The sequence below is a fragment of the Rattus rattus genome, chromosome 2 (assembly GCF_011064425.1).
Source record: "Rattus rattus isolate New Zealand chromosome 2, Rrattus_CSIRO_v1, whole genome shotgun sequence".
NCBI lineage: Eukaryota > Metazoa > Chordata > Mammalia > Rodentia > Muridae > Rattus > Rattus rattus.
The window spans coordinates 22,789,060-22,806,964 of NC_046155.1; the positions used below are offsets into that span (position 1 = coordinate 22,789,060).

Genomic DNA, 17,905 nt, shown 5'->3' on the forward strand with positions numbered 1-17,905 from the left:
CTGTGATAATGGAGTAAATGTCTGTTGGATAACTAGATGTGCTATCCTTGTGACTCCTTCCCTTGGGGGTGGAAACTGAAGAGGTGAAACTTATGATCTCCAGTGTCCAGTGACTGTGTAACTATCTCTCCCAATACTGTGCCTACTTTCTTTATAGCTAATACTGAAGAGCTTACCAAAAGGCATGGGCAGCTCAACGATGCCCTGAACTCAAAGGCCTATAGCACAGGGGATAAAATGCCACATAACAGAAGTATTCAGAAAGAAATATCACACTGGGCTTCATCGCGAGTCACATTGGATGGATCAGCATGGGCTTGAGGTCTCAGGCAGTCATTGGGACTGAAGCAAGCTTTTGAAAGTTGAGCGTAGTTTCTGTGAGTTATGTGAAGAGTGTGTTACGTAAGACTTAGGGATCAGCATTAGCCGAATGCACAAAAATGTGGGAAAAACTGTCAATAGAAGGAATGAGGCCAAAGGAAGGGGAAACTTGCAGGAATAAGGAGTTTATGAAAGATGCAATGATTTAAATTTTAAAAAAATGTGTGATCAAAGTGCACTGCAGGAAGAGTTAGCCTATTGACCTGTGGATGTCTCATGGGGCTCTGAGGGCCAGAAAAGCCTGGAGGCTGTACCAGAACTCTGACTAACATTCTTGAAGTGAATACAATGCTAACACCAAAGCAGAAGGAACAAAGACCAGGTCTGGGGGAAAAAACCATTTTGAGAAATGCTGCCCGAGGACTCAGAGTTTATTCGGTTTCTATAAAGGAAAGGGGGAAAGAGAAAGTTACAGCTCTGAGGTCAAGAGAAGGCTGTAGAGTCAAAGCTAGAGTACAGAGCCTCTCTTGACCCTCCCCGCTACTAGCAGCATGAACTTGGGAATGTTATGGGTCCTTTCCATATCCAATGCAAATATTGACAATATGAGGTGGAACACGTAAAGTACTTATCACCCCTGTACCTGGAGTACAGAAGTCAGGCCCCATAAGTGACCTTTTAGCCATCAGCAAACCACATGCATGCAAAATGGAGGTCTAGGACTCCTATCACTTAGAGGCATGAGTGAGATGTAGTGTTAGAAAGCAGCACCTTGTTCATTTGTGTAATATGTTACACTACCTGGCCTATTTTAAAATGGCAGAAAATTGGCAGTCATAGGTCACAGATAATACTTGATAAGTGGCTATTTTACTGCTGTGTGTAATTTCTGTGCTGTGCTTTTGTCGTTATTTTAGAGTATCATTTAAGAGTCACTGACAATAGCATGTGATTCAATCAACACACACGTGGGCCTTGGTACTAACCTCAAAAAATTGAACTACAGGGCTTGGAGAGTTGTTTCCATTGGTGAAGTGTTAAGCCACACAAATATGAAAATGCAAGTTCATTTTCAAGCCTGGAATAGCATACTCCAGTAACTCCAGCACTGGCAAGGTAGACACAAAGGAATGTCATGTGCTTACTATTCAGACAGTATAGCCAGACCAGTGAGCTCCAAGAGAGGTCTTAAGAGAGATCCTGATTAGAGGGATGGCAAATGACTCCATAGGTAAAAGTGACCTGAATTGAATGCCTGGGATCCCAATGGTGGGAGGAGAGAACCTATGTACCAAGCTGTCTTTTAATTTCCCCACCTGTACTCTGACATACACACACACACACACACACACACACACACACACACACACACACACGGAGACAGGGAGACACATTCACATTCATACACACATGCACAAAATAATTTGATGAATGTACAAAATAAATTAAAAGATAGTGGTTTGAGGAAGACACTCAAAATTGACTTCTGGTCCACACTTGGATGCACTTGTGCAGAAATGAATAAATATGTACACATACACCACACACACAAAGAATAGACTTGAATGCAATTCATGTCCAAAAGTAGTGAATAATTTGAAGATTTTTGTTTTTTTGAGTCAGGATTTCATTCAGTTCAGGCTACCCTCAAATTCACTGTGTATTTAAGGCTAGCCTTTGAACTTCTGATGTTCTACCTTGCAAGACCTGAGTACAGTAATGGGCCACAAACCTCATTAATCAATTCTTTCCTCTCCCATGAAACACTTTTGAAAATAATTTTAATTTATCTTACATTAACATTCTGGGTGTATAGTGTATATTTGTGTGGGCATACAGAGGTCGGAGAAAATTCATGGGAGTTGATACTCTCCTTCTCTCATGTGGTCCCAGGGATTGAACTCAGGTCCTCAGGCTTGGCATCAAGAAAGTGTCTTTACTCACTGAGCCATCTAAAGGATCCACTATATATTTTTTCTTGTTTTCATATTTTTTTGAGACAGCATCTTGTGTCTGATTCCCCAAGCCTCTGATCCGCCAGCCGCCACCTCCCACATGTTGGGATTACAGGCAGGCGCCACCACACCCTGCTTATGTGGTGCACTAGAATCAAACTGAGAACATGAGGCAAGCGCTCTACCAACTAAGATACAGCCCCATTAACACACACCTAAGAATGCTATAATTTTGATTGCCAATTTATTGCATAATGCTTTATTTCTATCCCTTTAGGCTATAAATTAGGCATGATTGTTGATTTATATATGTGTGGCCAACATGGTTATCAATTAGTTACTCATTAGTGATATCCCACCTTGCATTTGAGATCGCCATTCTGGATAGTATACGCCTCAATGATACTTCAGTGAAGACTGTCAGAGAGAAACTCAGTGCTATTGGAGTGACCGGTCATTTCTTTTGACTTTAGTTCCCATTGCTGCTGTTGAGAGCAGGCTTCTAGTCTAGAGTCTTCGTAGGTAGCACTTTCTCCAAGCAGTGCTTAGGGATGCTATCTGTGATGCATCACTGAGGTTCTGCTACTTATCCTTCCTAGGATCCATTGAGCTCCTGGGCCTGAGAACTGATATCCTCCAGTACTTCTGAGAAACAGTCTGCCAAGGCCTCCCAAGCAGTGCCTCCTTCCTGATTATCTAGAATTCCCAGCTCACTCTCCCACTCATCTTTAGTTTTTGTTGTTTCTGTGTGTTTTCCAAATCATCATCTTTCTGGGCTGACTTTTTAAGAACCATTGTCAATACGTCCTTTTCCCGTGATGATTTTCACTTACAATACTACATTTTAATCACTCCACATTCTGTTCTAGGTTTCCCAATGTCCATGGTCATTCCTTACGGTTTCTTCTTCCTCCTCTGTTTTGATACACCTATAAGATGCTAACTGTGTTGGTTTGTGATCTATGACCATCTCACTGTCTTGGGCCATCTGCTCAGCTATCTGTTCATGGGACTTATTTCCAATCTAGATTTATCACACATTGCTTCACAGAGGGTCTGTGTTTTCTTCTGCCTTTTATCTGGAGCCATCACTCAACCAAACTAATTGACATTAACACACCACTTTCTAGGTCTTAAAGCACACTAAGTGGACTGATTGTAAACCTGGGTAGGGACCTGCTTGTGTTTAGAAATAATCAAATGGAATTCTTTCTTCAGTCTTTCCAGAGCCCACCTCAACCTTACCTTCAGGGTAAGCAAATTTCCCCGAAGCCTTCTTTTATATAGTTTCTTAGTTTTTCCTCCTAACATTTATAGGCGATCACTTTGATGTATACCAGCTTCTGTGGGGCTCCCCAAGGACTCCCCCACACTGCAGAAAGTCATCAGGTCAGATGTTCAAGGGCTGCAGGGTTAGGGAGAGCTTCTCTGATCCTGCCCTGCTCTGTGCCCCCAAGCAGATTTTCTTTAGAAACATGCTCCAGACCAACCATGGCTACATAATGTCTTATAAAAATTAGATAAATAAAGATAGATAGATGATTGGTTGATGAGATAGATGATAGATAGATAGATAGATAGATAGATAGATAGATAGATAGATAGATAGACAGATAGATAGATAGATGGATAGATATTACATAGGCAGGGAGGTAGACAACACATAGACTACAACACATTTACAGCTAGATATAACCAGCTATTAGCTAATTTTAAATTTTTCTTTGAATTATGCAGAACGTTAGAGTCTTCTGGAACCTCAAAACACAGCAGGATCACAAAAACACAGAGACATTTAAAGGGATTGAACATGTTAAAAATACTTGGAATTTCTAAATCGTACAAATATAAACAGCGATAAAATATCAACATGATTTGATTTAGGCAAAAATCTCATTGGGAAAGTTGTGTTTAAACTACATTTAATTAAAAATCAAGTAATTTCCAAATTGCCAATTACTCAGAACTTCCACAAAACCTTTAAAACTAGAACCCTTTGTCTCCGCAGGCCTCTTTTGGTACGGGAAATGAGCCCTTCTCCTGACACAACCTGTTTTCACACGAAACATCTCCTACAAGTGGGGACATATATAATTGTCACAGTGACAGACAGCCTCGGGCAGCTCTCATCTCCCTAATTGTCCATCTTTATTTTAGTATGTCCGAGTATCTTTTGATACGAAACCTGATCTCTTGCTACACCTGATGACCAAGGAATGGCAACTAGAGCTCCCCAAACTTCTCATCTCTGTGCACGGAGGCCTGCAGAACTTTGAACTCCAGCCCAAGCTCAAGCAAGTCTTCGGGAAAGGGCTCATCAAAGCAGCCATGACAACTGGAGCCTGGATCTTCACTGGAGGGGTCAACACAGGTAATCAGAATAGGACGGAGAAAAGCAGCTGCAACCACGTTGTGTCCAGGACAATTTGGCCTCACGTTGAAAATATCCATATTTCTCTACCTCACCTGCTCACCAACCTCCTCTTTCTGCTTCTTCTCCTTCCTTTGCCTGTATAGGGGAGAACTATACAGATGCTTTTTCAACAAAGAACTGCATAGGAGAAGTGGCTTTACTATTTAATGACTTGCAGAATTTGTATGCATGACTGATAGGAAATCACAGGATGTTTTTAATAGGTCAAATTAACATGTGTCCCATAACTTTTAAAAAGATAACTTTTTGTTTTAAATTGAAATGTCTGCCTTTTTTTACTTAGGCAATTTCAAGCTTAGTAACTTTTGTAAGGGAATGTGGGAAAGGGGGGCAGACAGAGAGAGAGAGAGACAGACAGACAGAGACAGAGACATAGACAGAGACTGTACATGCCATAGCTAATACATGGCATGACTACCACACATAGGCAGACAACCTCGAGTATCAGCCTCTGCCTCCTTTCACCTTATTGAAGCAGAATTTCTCTGTTGTTCACTCCTGTATATACACCAGGCTCGCTAGCCTGCGAGCGATAGACTCTCCATTCTCTGCTACCCACCTCAATAGGCACGCCACAAACGCTCATATTACTACTACTGTACCTGGCTTTTACATGGGTTCTGGTGATTCAAACTCAGGCCCTTCTACTTGTATGAGAGTTGCTTTATCCACTGGGCATATTCCCAGCCTTAGTTTTTTTTTTCTATTACCATTTCTATCAGGGTTTTGAATTATAAGGTTCACTCTAGATTATTATATGCTTGTTCAAAATATTTTATTTTATATTATATTTATGCATGTGTATCTGAGAGTAAGTTTGTGCAGGAGTGTAGGGCTCTGAGAAGCCAGAACCATTGGATCCTTCTTGGGTCTGGCAGTTGTGAACTGTTCAACACAGGTACAAGGAACCAAACACAGGTCCTCTGCAAGAGAGATACATGTTCCTAATCACTGAACATCCCTCAGATCCATGTGTGTTTATAATGTTAAATGTTTCTTCAAACATTCCCCACCAGAAGATGATTGATTCCAATCCTTCATGGATTCCAAATCTCTTTTCCTGCCTGTCATATAAGTTTTCATAGTATGATACAACTGTAATTATTAAATCAATTCTAGAACCACTTACAGTTAGGTTCTTATCTGTAGAACAGGATTTACTATTTAACAGATAATGGAGTAAACTTTGTTACCATGAGGCAGAAATTCTTATATAAAGTATACCAGTGCCAGGTGTGGTGGTGCATGGCCTTAATGCTAGACTTCAGTAGGCACAGGCAGGTAGATCTCTGTGGTTTGAGACCACCCTGGTCTATAAGGTAATGAAAATTTGTCAGAAGACTCACGGTCTATACACATGGGCACATTTGAAGTTAGTGGGACATCCTGAATACAACTCTAGTCGAACTCACATCTTCTCCTTATCAGACAATAGCTGAGATTTAACTTAGACGATGTGAGAACTGTGAAATCGCCTTCATAGCTAGAATGTGTGAGCAGAGAGCACACAGCTACACACACATGTTTTAGCCATGGTCTATGCAGATGGTCCATGCCTGTGTTATAAAATCCCAACCCCGTCCATCAGCTGGCAACGTCTTCGGCTGACCTGCACAGCTAGCTCTTACTGATGATCCCGAAAAGAGAAAGTTTAGTGACAATCTGGATTTCAGGCTACACATTTTCCTCTTCACTAAGTAGAAAGCATTTGCTTGTAATCGTTTTTAGTCTTTTTGTTTTCTGATGTAGAGAGACGCATCTAATGCAAGGCTCAAAAGAATTCTAACCAATTTTCTATATTTAGAAAGCTGGGTTGCTAGTTGTTTTTTTTTTCTTTTATAAAATGCATTCAAAGGCAGAAAAACATAATTTACATCCTAACTACTATAAACCAAATAGCTCATCTCTGCTTTGCAGTATGAGACTTTAATGATGGCTATTAAAGCTGATAGCACGTAAAGAACATTGTGGCGGAGAGGCATATCGTACAGTTAAATTTCTTGTCCAACCCAGTCCTGTTATATGTTGCATATTAGTAATAATATTTATGGATTTACCCATCTTTGTCTGAAAGTTGCGTTCAGTAATATTTTCACTTAGGTGATACACTGACAAGGTAAGAGGCAAAAAGTACATAACTTCAGGCCCCCACCACAGCACACTGTGGATTAGTGCTCAAGACATGTGTTGATCTCATGTCTATTTTACAATTGACTTATTAAAACATGTATGATGTCTCCATGGTGAGACTGCTTGGTGAGTTCTGTTCAGTGCACGTCTTCTGAGCCCTTATTTGGAGTTAGACTATCACAAGATGAGTAACACACTAACCATCCAGTCCTCCTGTCAGAGAACATGTGTCACATTCTGTTATGCATCACTGGAGGACGTGGCAGCCGTTAGGGACACATAAGCTACTGTGTGTGCAAGGAATTACATCCAGGTTAAAGTTCATAGAAGGGATGGCACTGAGGATGGGTGTGTCTTGGGGAACGAGGAGAATGTTGATAAGAATACATTCTTAGGAAATGTACCTTACAAGTCAAATAGAAAAGGAAAAAAAGAAATAATAATAATAATAAAATAGAAATTGTCTATTCCTTAATGGTTTTTTTTAAATCAAGACCAGGTTCCCTACTGCTCTAATCTGAATTTCCTTTTAACTCCTTTTAATTGTAAGGCAATCATTAACAGAAGAAGGAAAGAAATAAAACACAATGAATATTAAAGGTGTACTTACATACTTTAGCATAAATTTTCCATTGAGTAATACAGCATTATTACCAGGCTTTCCATATCATGTGATACAAATAGGAAGAGGAAATAGAGGTTAATAAAATCTTAGGTAAATAACTATTGAAATGACCCTAATTCCTTCACAGACCATAGAATCGATTAGTGCTTCTGCTTTTTATTCCAAGGATTCAGGATACTAATAAATCACTATGCTATAAGCAAAGCATTTTTCTAGAATAAATAACATATTTATTGTATATAGATACTAGATATTCTTCATTTTTTCCATGGGAATTGAAGGAATGTATTGTTTAAGTTTGTATTGACTCTGAGAAATATATCTGCAATATAACCACTCATGGAGTATCTTCTAAAGGAATAGTTCTTAGAACTATGTCAAAATTGTACGTCTAACATCTCCTCCCAAAGTTAAAGGCATTCATTAATTTCCTGCAGAGTGATAGAAAGGACACTTACAAGACCAAGCTAAACCCCCTCTCTCTGCTCTAAGGTGTCATCCGTCATGTGGGAGATGCCTTGAAGGACCACGCATCTAAGTCTCGAGGGAAGATATGCACCATAGGTATCGCACCCTGGGGAATTGTGGAAAACCAGGAAGACCTGATCGGAAGAGATGTGAGTCCTGGGGGGTGCTCTGTGCTGTGACTTTTCCTAGTGTCTGTAATATATATAGCATGATACTTTTAAGTCCATCTTTCAAAGTTCAACTTGTATTATGAAAGGTTTCCTAAATGATTACTTGGTTTCCAAATTCTATCTAGATAAACTCATGACCAATCCTCCCAACCGAGGTGTCAACAGTACCCCAGATTGACTAAATTAGACGTTCATTAAAGGATTAGTATTGGTATACAGAAGGGGTCTGATCAGGCACTTCCTCTCTGAGCCCAAGAGATGGGTAGATGCTGGATGACTCAATGAACAGCTGCCAGGGCTAATTCTGAGAAATACACAGTCAAGAAACATGGAAAAAAACTCAATAATAATTACAAGACACTGATGAAATATATGTAAGAAGTCATTAAAAATATACAGGCTTCTCGTGTTTGTAGATTGGAAGAATTAATATTCTTTTAATGTCCCATCTACTCCCTATCAAAAGGTCAGTGACAGTCTTTAGAGAACTAGGAGTAATGACCGTAGAGTCCATATGAAACCACGGGACCCCAGATAGCCAAAAGAATCCTGGGGAGATAAAAGCTGGAAATGTCACAATATCTGATATCAAGAACTACTGTGGAGCAGCAAGCAGTGTCCTAGACAGTATGGCATTGGCAAAGAAAGAGACAAGTGGCAAAAACGAACAAACAAACAAAAAGGGTGCATCCCCAAAGGAGTCAAACTGGACCCTCATCTCTCACTCTGTACTTGAGATAGAACCAGATGGAAGGGGAGATGGGGGAGAAACCGGGAGGAGAAACAGTAATCAAGATATATTATGTGAGAAAAGAACCAATTTTCAACTTAAAAAAAAATCATTGAAATAGAAGGAGGAGGGGAAGGTAAGCAAAGTTTTAAATGTGAGATCAGAAGCCACTAGAACTTGAAAAAGAAGGAGTACTTGAAGACCCCTGGAGGGGCAGTGGTTTTCTGCAGAGGACCTGTAATGGCAGAAAACAAAAGGAAAGCTTTATTAGTTGGAAAGAAAACAAACTCAGGACTGTACAGCACAAGAAGCAACAGGATGAAGAGGCAACATACAGAATGAGACAGGATATTTGCCATTGCTTCTCTGACAAAGAATTAAGCTAAAAGCTTCTAAAAGAAGCTAAAAACAATTTAAACAAATCTAACTCTAAAATGGGAAAACAAACTAGTTGTTTAATATATTAAAACACTGAAAAGCATTGCCCATTGGAGAAATATAAATCCCAACTATGATGAAAACAGATATTATAAAATAAATAACAAATTCTGGCAAAGATGTGCAGAAATGAAACTCATATACTGGGGACAATAATATAAATTATTCCAGCCAGTACGCAGGGCAATATAGAGGTTCCTCAAAAACTAAATATAGATATACCAGTTCTCTGGATATGTCCAAAGAAAGACAAAGCAGCACACCAAAGTCTGCTGCTCTAGTTACAACACAGAAGGAACTAGTCCGGATGCCCAGCAACAAATAGTTGAATAAAGATTATTTATATGTATATGTGTGCACATATATAATTAAATATTACTTGGCCATAAAGAAGGAGATCCTGTCAACAGTCAAACGGAATTAGTGACATCAGGTAAAATAGGCAAGACACAGGTAAACAAGCACACCACCATCTCTCTTATATGCACAAGCTTTTAAAATGTTGATATAAAAATGACCACTAAGATCAGGAAAGAATGGATGTTTGAAAAGGAGGAGTTGGATTTGATCTGTGCTATATGCACATACAGAAATTTATGCTGAGCCCCACTAGTATGTATAAGCAAATCATGAGTTAATCACATTTTTAAAAAGATATACATTCAGAATTTCCTTTTTCAATGGAAATTAAAGTGGCAGGTTACACAGTACACTGAAAACATAATTTTAGTCTAGTTAGTCAATAAATCTGTCATCAAGGTTTATTGAATTTGATCATTCTGCTTTATTTTCCATAACTGACAAGCCACAATATGCAAAGATCTACTTGGCTCTTTTGTTATAGTGCTTGTTTTTCAAGTCTTTTATTAGGATAAAAGAACTATTCTTACTAAAAGACAAGGCCAGACATAATGATCCATGGCTGGTGTTGGAGAATCTCAAATCTGAAAAAAGCCTGAGCAGTATATATCAGGGGCTCAAGGGCAGGATTATTAGAATTCAATCCAGATCCTCAATCTTAATAAATGTTCCATGATGAAGATGAGTCGGGATTGATGGAATCTAGACTTCACAGGAAAATATAGAAAATTAATGATAACTCTCTCTCCACTCCCTATTTTATGACAATTTCATCTCTAAGCACATCTGAAGTTCTGTGGCTGCAATGGTCCTTTTCACTGGGACCTTACCTGGTGAAAGACACTGAGGACCTCTCTGGGGTTTCCTCTTTATTTGTATTTTAATTCAAGTAGGCCCCATACTTGAGGGTTCAGCCCTCATGACATAATTAACTCCGAGAGATCTCACCTTATGAATATCATCACCGTGTAGATTAGGATTTCAGTGTTAGAACTGGGGTGAGAGAGGACCTGAGCATGAGGTTCATTTCATCAATGTACAAGTGCCTAGAAAATACAATTTGGTTTAGTTTGCTATTAAACCATAACATAATACTTTGCTTGAGAATATGAGGCATCAATAGAACATGCGAACGATTCATGTTATCATTTCTTTATCTATAGGTAAATTATAAAAAATAGTTTCTCTGTTGCTGCAGCTTCTTTAGGTATAATCATGATGATACTAACTGAAATTTACTGGGTATGTCCTGAAATGGAATAGCTTTGCAGAGTTAAGTTCAAGGTATGGTTCATTTGAACCATAAACTAAAATCAAAAGTCCAGCCCTTTTGTTCCAGAGACCACTGCTTTATCTATTATATCAAGAGACCTGAAAAAAAATACTCAACGGTGGAATTTTTAGCTGTTATTTGGGATTCTGGTAAATAACACCTACAAATTAAACTTGAAAATATACTCAGTAGATAAGTAAAACTCTTCATTGTCCTGGAAAAAAATCTTGGCTTAGACAGATAATTATAAAAGTAGCAGGAGTGTGAAGTCAGGAAAGAACTTCTAGCAAATTCTGATTCTCACTTAACACATTTTAAATTTATACTCCTTACTTTTAGAAAACAATGTAGCTAGAATTCGAAGAGGTGACTGAAGTTTTTCTAAAATCTTTGTCTCTAGCCCAACCAGATTAACCAGACATACGCCAAATTAAATATCCATAATCAGAAGCTAAGGTATGTATCCATTTTAACTTAAGGAAGGACATCGCGCTTGGCCATTTTCTGACATATGTAATTACTAAACTCTCCTCCTATTCACCGTTACATTAATGAACTACAAGTTCATCTCCTGGAGCTTTCATAGCTTTGAAGACCTTTTAGGAGAGTGTCTGTTTTTAATGCCATCTTTGCATTTTAAGTCAAGGTCAGGAATAGAATCGATTGCTAAATCGGATGTAGTTAGCAAGTCAGCACATTTGTCAGTTATCCTGGGGCCAAACCGAAAAATCACTTCACACTGTAAACTCAAAAAAAAAAAAAAAAACCACCAACCCCCAACAGTGGCCTCAGCATGAGATTGGTTGGACTGGGTTGGATAAGATGTACCCAGAGGATGCTAGAGGAAAAGAGGAGGCAAGGAAACCCACCACGTCCGTCAGTTAACCCAGACAGAGCCAATGCTGAGCGTGGACCACACAGATCCTGGGCAAACTGCCAAGGTAGCAGTTAGGATCGCTTGCTTCAGAAAGGCAGTTTGAGTGACAATAATGATGAATTTGGACCTGACAGTGTTCCCTTTGGAGTTCCTCTGAGATATTTCCAAGACAATTTCTAGAACGCTACTCAGCATATGAGGAAGAAGCAGAAAGATTCGCCTGCAAGCTTAGGTTTGGAAGTCATCTGGGAGAGATGACAAGCAAGTCATCCCAGCGGTTGGCATCAACATGGGAAGGCCCTGACGACCTCCACAATTTAATAGCCAAGCAGAGCGGAGAGCCAGCAAAATGGCTGAGATGTAGGAGCTGAACAGTGAGTTACGGAGGCCTAGGGAAGGCTGTGCTTTGGAAAGGGAGTCCTATGTTGCGGTAATTATTAAAACTCAGAACCTTTGATCCCGCGCTAGTGCCGGCACCGTAGGGCCACATGGCATCTGCAGAGTACCTTCATCTCTCCAGGGGCTGGTTTCAGGGTGACACCAAGCCACATTACCTCTAGCTAACCTCCGACCCCACAGCCTCTCCTCTCCCATTGCTAGTCGCCCTCTCCTGGCTGACTCTCTGCCAGCCGGGAACTCTCTGGTCCCAGCTACCTGGTAAAATCAGGACCCTAGAGGTCCAAAGCAGCTGGTCTATCGCGGCTCCCTCCCACAGACTCTGTTCACACTCCCAGCAACCACCCCCTGGTAGTTAAAGTATAAACTCCCAACTACCTGTTACAATCAAGACTCAATAAGCTGTAATTTAGCAATCAGATTTGTATGTTAAATTCTCAATCCACAATGTCCACACAATAAACTCACAACCAATTGATAAAGATATGAACCGCCCTCCTAGATAAGATAAATTGACCTATAAAAAAATCCATCCCTTAAGAAATATTCGTATCTACGTATGGTTATTTAAGACCAACCAGATCTGGGTCGTCGTTTTCTGTCTCCATCTTGGTCCTTCTCCTTTCCCCTTCTCTCTCGCCTTACAAAAACTTCGTCCCTGCCTTACTTTTTACAGTCCAATCTCGAGCCTTGACCTAACTTGTCCCAGCCCTCACCTACATATAGACATCAACGTATACCCTATGCTACTGACAGACTGAGGTTGGTGAGGACATGGGACTATTCATACACTATTGGACTATTGGTCAAAAGTGCCTTAGTAGAGTAACAAAAAGGCAAGCACATTCACAAGAAGAAAAGCAGCATAGATGGCCCCAAGGAGAGATGGGCGGTCTGCAGGAGTCAGTGTGAGGGATTAAAGCAGCCTAGATGGTACTGATGTTTCAGGGAACATGGAGATGAGATGGGTAGTCTATGGAAGTTAGGATGTAAGGGGTTAAACAACACATGTTCTTTACGTTTCGAGGATTAAGGAAAATCCCCACCAATCAGTATTGTATTTCTATCACAACAGCTATCAAGGATTTGAGTGCATGGTTCTTTAAGGTTTGTGTCTCAGCTACTCTTTAGGGTATAGATTGTGGGGTGATGTACCATAATCTCATTGAGAGTCAGCAATAGTGTAAGTTGAAATGCATTTAGTACGCCTACCCCAATGACATCATAGTTTAGGTCAGTCAACCTTGAACTGCACAGGATACTGACATTAACCTTCTGGTGAGCCGGTTTTGAAGTAAAATGTTGAATAGTTCATATAGTTTACCTGCTACTGTATGCTATAGAGTACTAAAGCAATCACTTACCTTTCTACTCACACAAACACATAGATGCTATGGTTTCCTGCCACTGCAAAACATCAAAACAGAAAGTCACTAACCCGGAAAAAAGAACAAACAGTAGTTTCTACTGAATATGTGTTGTTTTCAATGCCATTGTAAAATTGAAAAAAAAAGACAAGTTGAACCTTTCTATGTGGGAGATTTTATATTAATAGGCTGATTTTAAAACTAGCCTCAACTTATACAGACCCAGAAAAATCCATAATGCATAATGTTACCCTAACCAAGTAGCAAGAATAGAAGTCAGATCATCTGCCAAGTTGAAAGGGGAAGGATTTCAGTGAGCAGTGTTAAGAGGCTGCAGGATGCTAGTCAGCCAGTGGAACACAATTCCAAACTGTCTGAAAGCATGGGGCACTAATTATAGGCAACACAGAGGGCTCATGCCTAGAGACGGGGGTTACCAAGAGTCATGAGATTATTTACAACAATCAGTCCAGAAAAGGAGGAAAGTGTATATTTCAAAAACTCGAAGACAGGCAATACTAGTACAAGATAGTTCCATCTGTGGATGCATAAAAACGACCTTCAAACTTAATGACTTAGGTAACAGACTGATTTCTCAGTTATTAGGGGAAGAATTTGTAAATGGCTTACCTGAGAAACTGGGCAGCTCCATAGTCTAAGGCTACTGTGCCCTCTTCCTAGCTTGTTGCTATTTGCCGTTCCTGGTCACGTGAACCGCTTCCATAGAGCTGTGAAATCTTCTTCCCAACACCGTCACCAGCTTCCTCTGGAGTAAATGAGCTGACAGAAAGAAAGCTAAGAGAAACTCCGTTTATGGTTACACACACTTGGTTTTTAGGAGATCCCTCAGAAGTGAGTCATTGCAGCATGTTTTAAATCTACCCCCATTAGGACCCTGGTGAACGCTGGAGACAGGAACCTCTTTTCTGAACCTATTCTCACTGCTAGTAGTTGGCTCCCCTCAGAATGGGCCAGAGGGATCTGAGTCTATTCAAGGGTAAAGTATGAAGCAAGGGCCACAAACACTCTGTGTGACACACACCGAGGGACACATTTTCAAAGTGTTGTAGAAAGGTGAAATTGATACGCCCGTGGCTTTTAGTGTGGATCCACAGCTCAGGGATCTGAGCGCTCTTTGAAATGGGTCCTTGGGTTTACTGGCTCCTGTGTGGACTGCTGAGCCCTGAGGTAGCACCTGGGTTTCGGATTCATTTCCTTTATACCTAAGCTTAAGAGCTGCACTGAATGACACCACTGCTCTCTGATTGTGAAGGCATGTGAAGCCTTTCTTTTTCTCATCTCTGACTCTCCATCCCTATGCTCCTTTGTCTCTGACACAAAGGTTGCTTCCTGCTTCTCAGCAGTACCTCTTTTCCCCTAGCAAACCCAGATGCCAGATCCCTAGAGACTCTCCATACACCTTTTATTTCTCTCTCACCAATGTGCAACCCCATCTGGCTCCCTGCTAGTACAGTCTCTTTTTAAACCTCTGTATAACCATAACCGTTCTAGATAGCTCTACTGCAAACAGCATGCTCAGGTGTCTGATGAGGCATTAACACAGTGCCCGGCAGCAAGGCCAACCACAGTATCCTCTGGGAATATTAAATGAGATGGTTCCTGGTTTTCCTTCCCAGCATGCACTGACTTACATAGAGACTTCAGATTGACACGTGGCTGATGGAACACAGTTGGCCAAGACTCCTTACTTCTCAAAGCCTTATAGTTCCCCGGATAAAATAAGCACAAAGCATTACTTCCTGAGATCTTGTCCTCACCATGCAGGACACGCTAGACATGGTCAATGACTGTCCATGATCTTCTGGTCTACATTAAAGCTCTGGTGCTATCAGGAGAAGAAGATAACTATTTAAAGCCATGTGTGTCCTACTCTGCTGCTTGCCTGAAACATGCCTATACACAAGTCACTAAGAAATGGGCTTGGGACTGAGAGGGCCTCTGATGGATGGCATGGAAACCCAATTTAGCCCAACTCAATTCTGTTAGGAAAAGGTATCTCAGGTGACCAAACTGCCATCGCACTGCACAAAGCCCCAGAAGAGGGAAGAGAGCGAGACTTTACTTTTGTAGCCGACATCCATCTTAGGTCATTGTTCTGTACTGACTTGAATTAAGAAGTGTACTTTTCACCCAGCGTAGACAGACTTCAGGGGTTAGAGGCAGGAAGCTTCCAGAAATTATAAGTCCTGCACTTTACAGCTAAGAAAACAGCATACCAAACGTCTATTTATTAAGAGACATTATCTTGAAACATGATCATGTGTGTCCTCGGGTCAGCATAGTGCCATCGGCGGCTGCATTTCCTCAAGAAGTTTATGAATTAGTGAGCAGGGAACTCGGGTATCTGCCCAAGGTTACAAGGTAGTAACTATAGAAACTAAACTAGAGCCACTAGATGCTGATTTCCTGAAATACTCCCAAATGAGACCACAGCATACCTGGAAATACATAGGAAAACCCCAGCAGCTATTCTCGACCAACCTGTAAATGACTAGTTTAAACCCACGCACAGATTACAAATGTATCAGTCCATGACCACCATATGAAGGATGGTTCCGGCTAGTGCCTTGTAGAAACCCTTGCAAGCTCCCCACTCCACAGAGATGATCGCGTTCATAACTAAGGTATATAAAGGCATTGACCGGACTTCTATCAAACGCCCAGTGCAATACTAAATCGTATGGAGTGGGTTAATGAGTGAAGGCAAGTCCTCACTCTTCAGGGACAAGAAAAGAAAGCACATTACTTACACACACCATGACCGGTGAAGGCCAGAGAATAGGAAGGTGCTGAAGTCCACTTCTAAGTTGATTTATTTGCTCATCATGAAAATCGATTAAAAGGCATTTGGGACACTATTCAACATTCTTCAGTTCAGGTTATGACCTCAAAAACAAAACACAAGAAATGATATGAGTTTTCCAAGAAGGAGTATGTGACCTCCACCTTCCTGTCTTTTTAGGAGAGGGTGAAACACCTTTCCTGGTAGAGGCGATGGGGCTTTGTGACTTACCTGTTTCCCAAAGTCCCCACTGAGACGCATGCACAGTCACCCAGTGCACCATGAAAACATCACCAACACACTCAACAGCACACCCCTCCAAAGACAGGCATCCCTCCTCCCCCTATAAATTATTAACAGCAAAAACCTGGCTGTGCTGTACTGCCTCCAACACCTGTCAGAAGGAGAAGGTCGTTTGTATTCCCGTTATTACAAAAGCAGTGTTTGTTCAATTTGGAAAATACACAAGAAGGATTGGGAAATCTTTGAATATATACACAGACTGTAACTCAAAAAGGACAGCAGGCATATCTTTGTATAGTTTGTAATGAGGAATATTAAGTGGATTTTGGTAGGCACGTTAGACCAAAATACGTTTCTCGGAAGGATGGAAGTTATTTCCAAAGTTTCAGTTAATCAACAAATAGTTCCAAGCCATCATCTTCTTAGAGGCCTGGAGGGAGGTGACACGCCGTGCTTTGCACATTTTGCCAGCAGATGGTCGATTTTTCCCTCCTTGCTTCACATCGATCTAAGTCTCTTGGGTAAAACAAAGGCGAGGGGGTCTGTCCCACACTATGCTCTGATTGCTGTTTTACAACTGGAAGCATATAGTTGGTAAGACAGAGCAGAGCTGGCTAAGGAATTAATATTCTACAATGCCTGCTAGGAGCTGGGCATCGTGCCTGGTTCTTTACCCATGCAATCTGAGCCAGTCCCCCTGAGGTCAGTCGTTTTATCGTGTCCATTTTACAAATTAAGAGACTCGGGTTCCAACAGCCATAGACAGAACTGCAATTCCATCCTTGATTTATGCTGTTGGGGATGTTCCAGGACTCTGTAAAGCTTCCTCTAAAGAGGACAGAAATACTGGGGAATTTTGCTCATTTTTTTTTTCAGATTTCTACCCTCTGTTGTTCATCAGAAAACCTCTCTGCCAAAATACGGCAACCTATAACTTGCTACACCTAAGATCAAAAGAAAAGGGATTCAGATAATGGAGACATCCAAATTTGACAGTTTTGCCATGGCTGATGCAGGTGTCCAGCATCCTCTAGGCACTGCCGATCTATGTTCACAAGAGAGGGCTGCCACATGTCCAGAGACTGAAGAGCCACTGGGCTTAGGATTCGGTAATGGAAAAAAAGAGATGTGACGATCCTAAGTGGACAATGGAATTGCCTTCCATATTCTGATGAAATGCTCAGTTGACTTCGCAATGTTTTTCTTTCCTTTTCTCTCCACTTGAAAATGTTACTTTTACTAATAGTCTTGAAGTAGAGTCAGGAATGAATGTGAGTGGCGGGGAGGAAGGGAAGGAAGGACAGAGGCAGGTAGA

The 17,905-nt window shown here is 40.8% G+C and overlaps 1 protein-coding gene across 1 annotated transcript in view; it reads left to right on the top strand.

The window, feature by feature from the left end:
• The window catches only part of Trpm3 (transient receptor potential cation channel subfamily M member 3), an 851,352-nt gene that overhangs the window by 578,862 nt on the left and 254,585 nt on the right, over positions 1 to 17,905 (top strand). Inside the window, 2 exon segments of the mRNA XM_032891718.1 lie at positions 4,434 to 4,647; positions 7,958 to 8,082. Coding sequence (XP_032747609.1) covers positions 4,434 to 4,647; positions 7,958 to 8,082 — 339 coding nt within the window.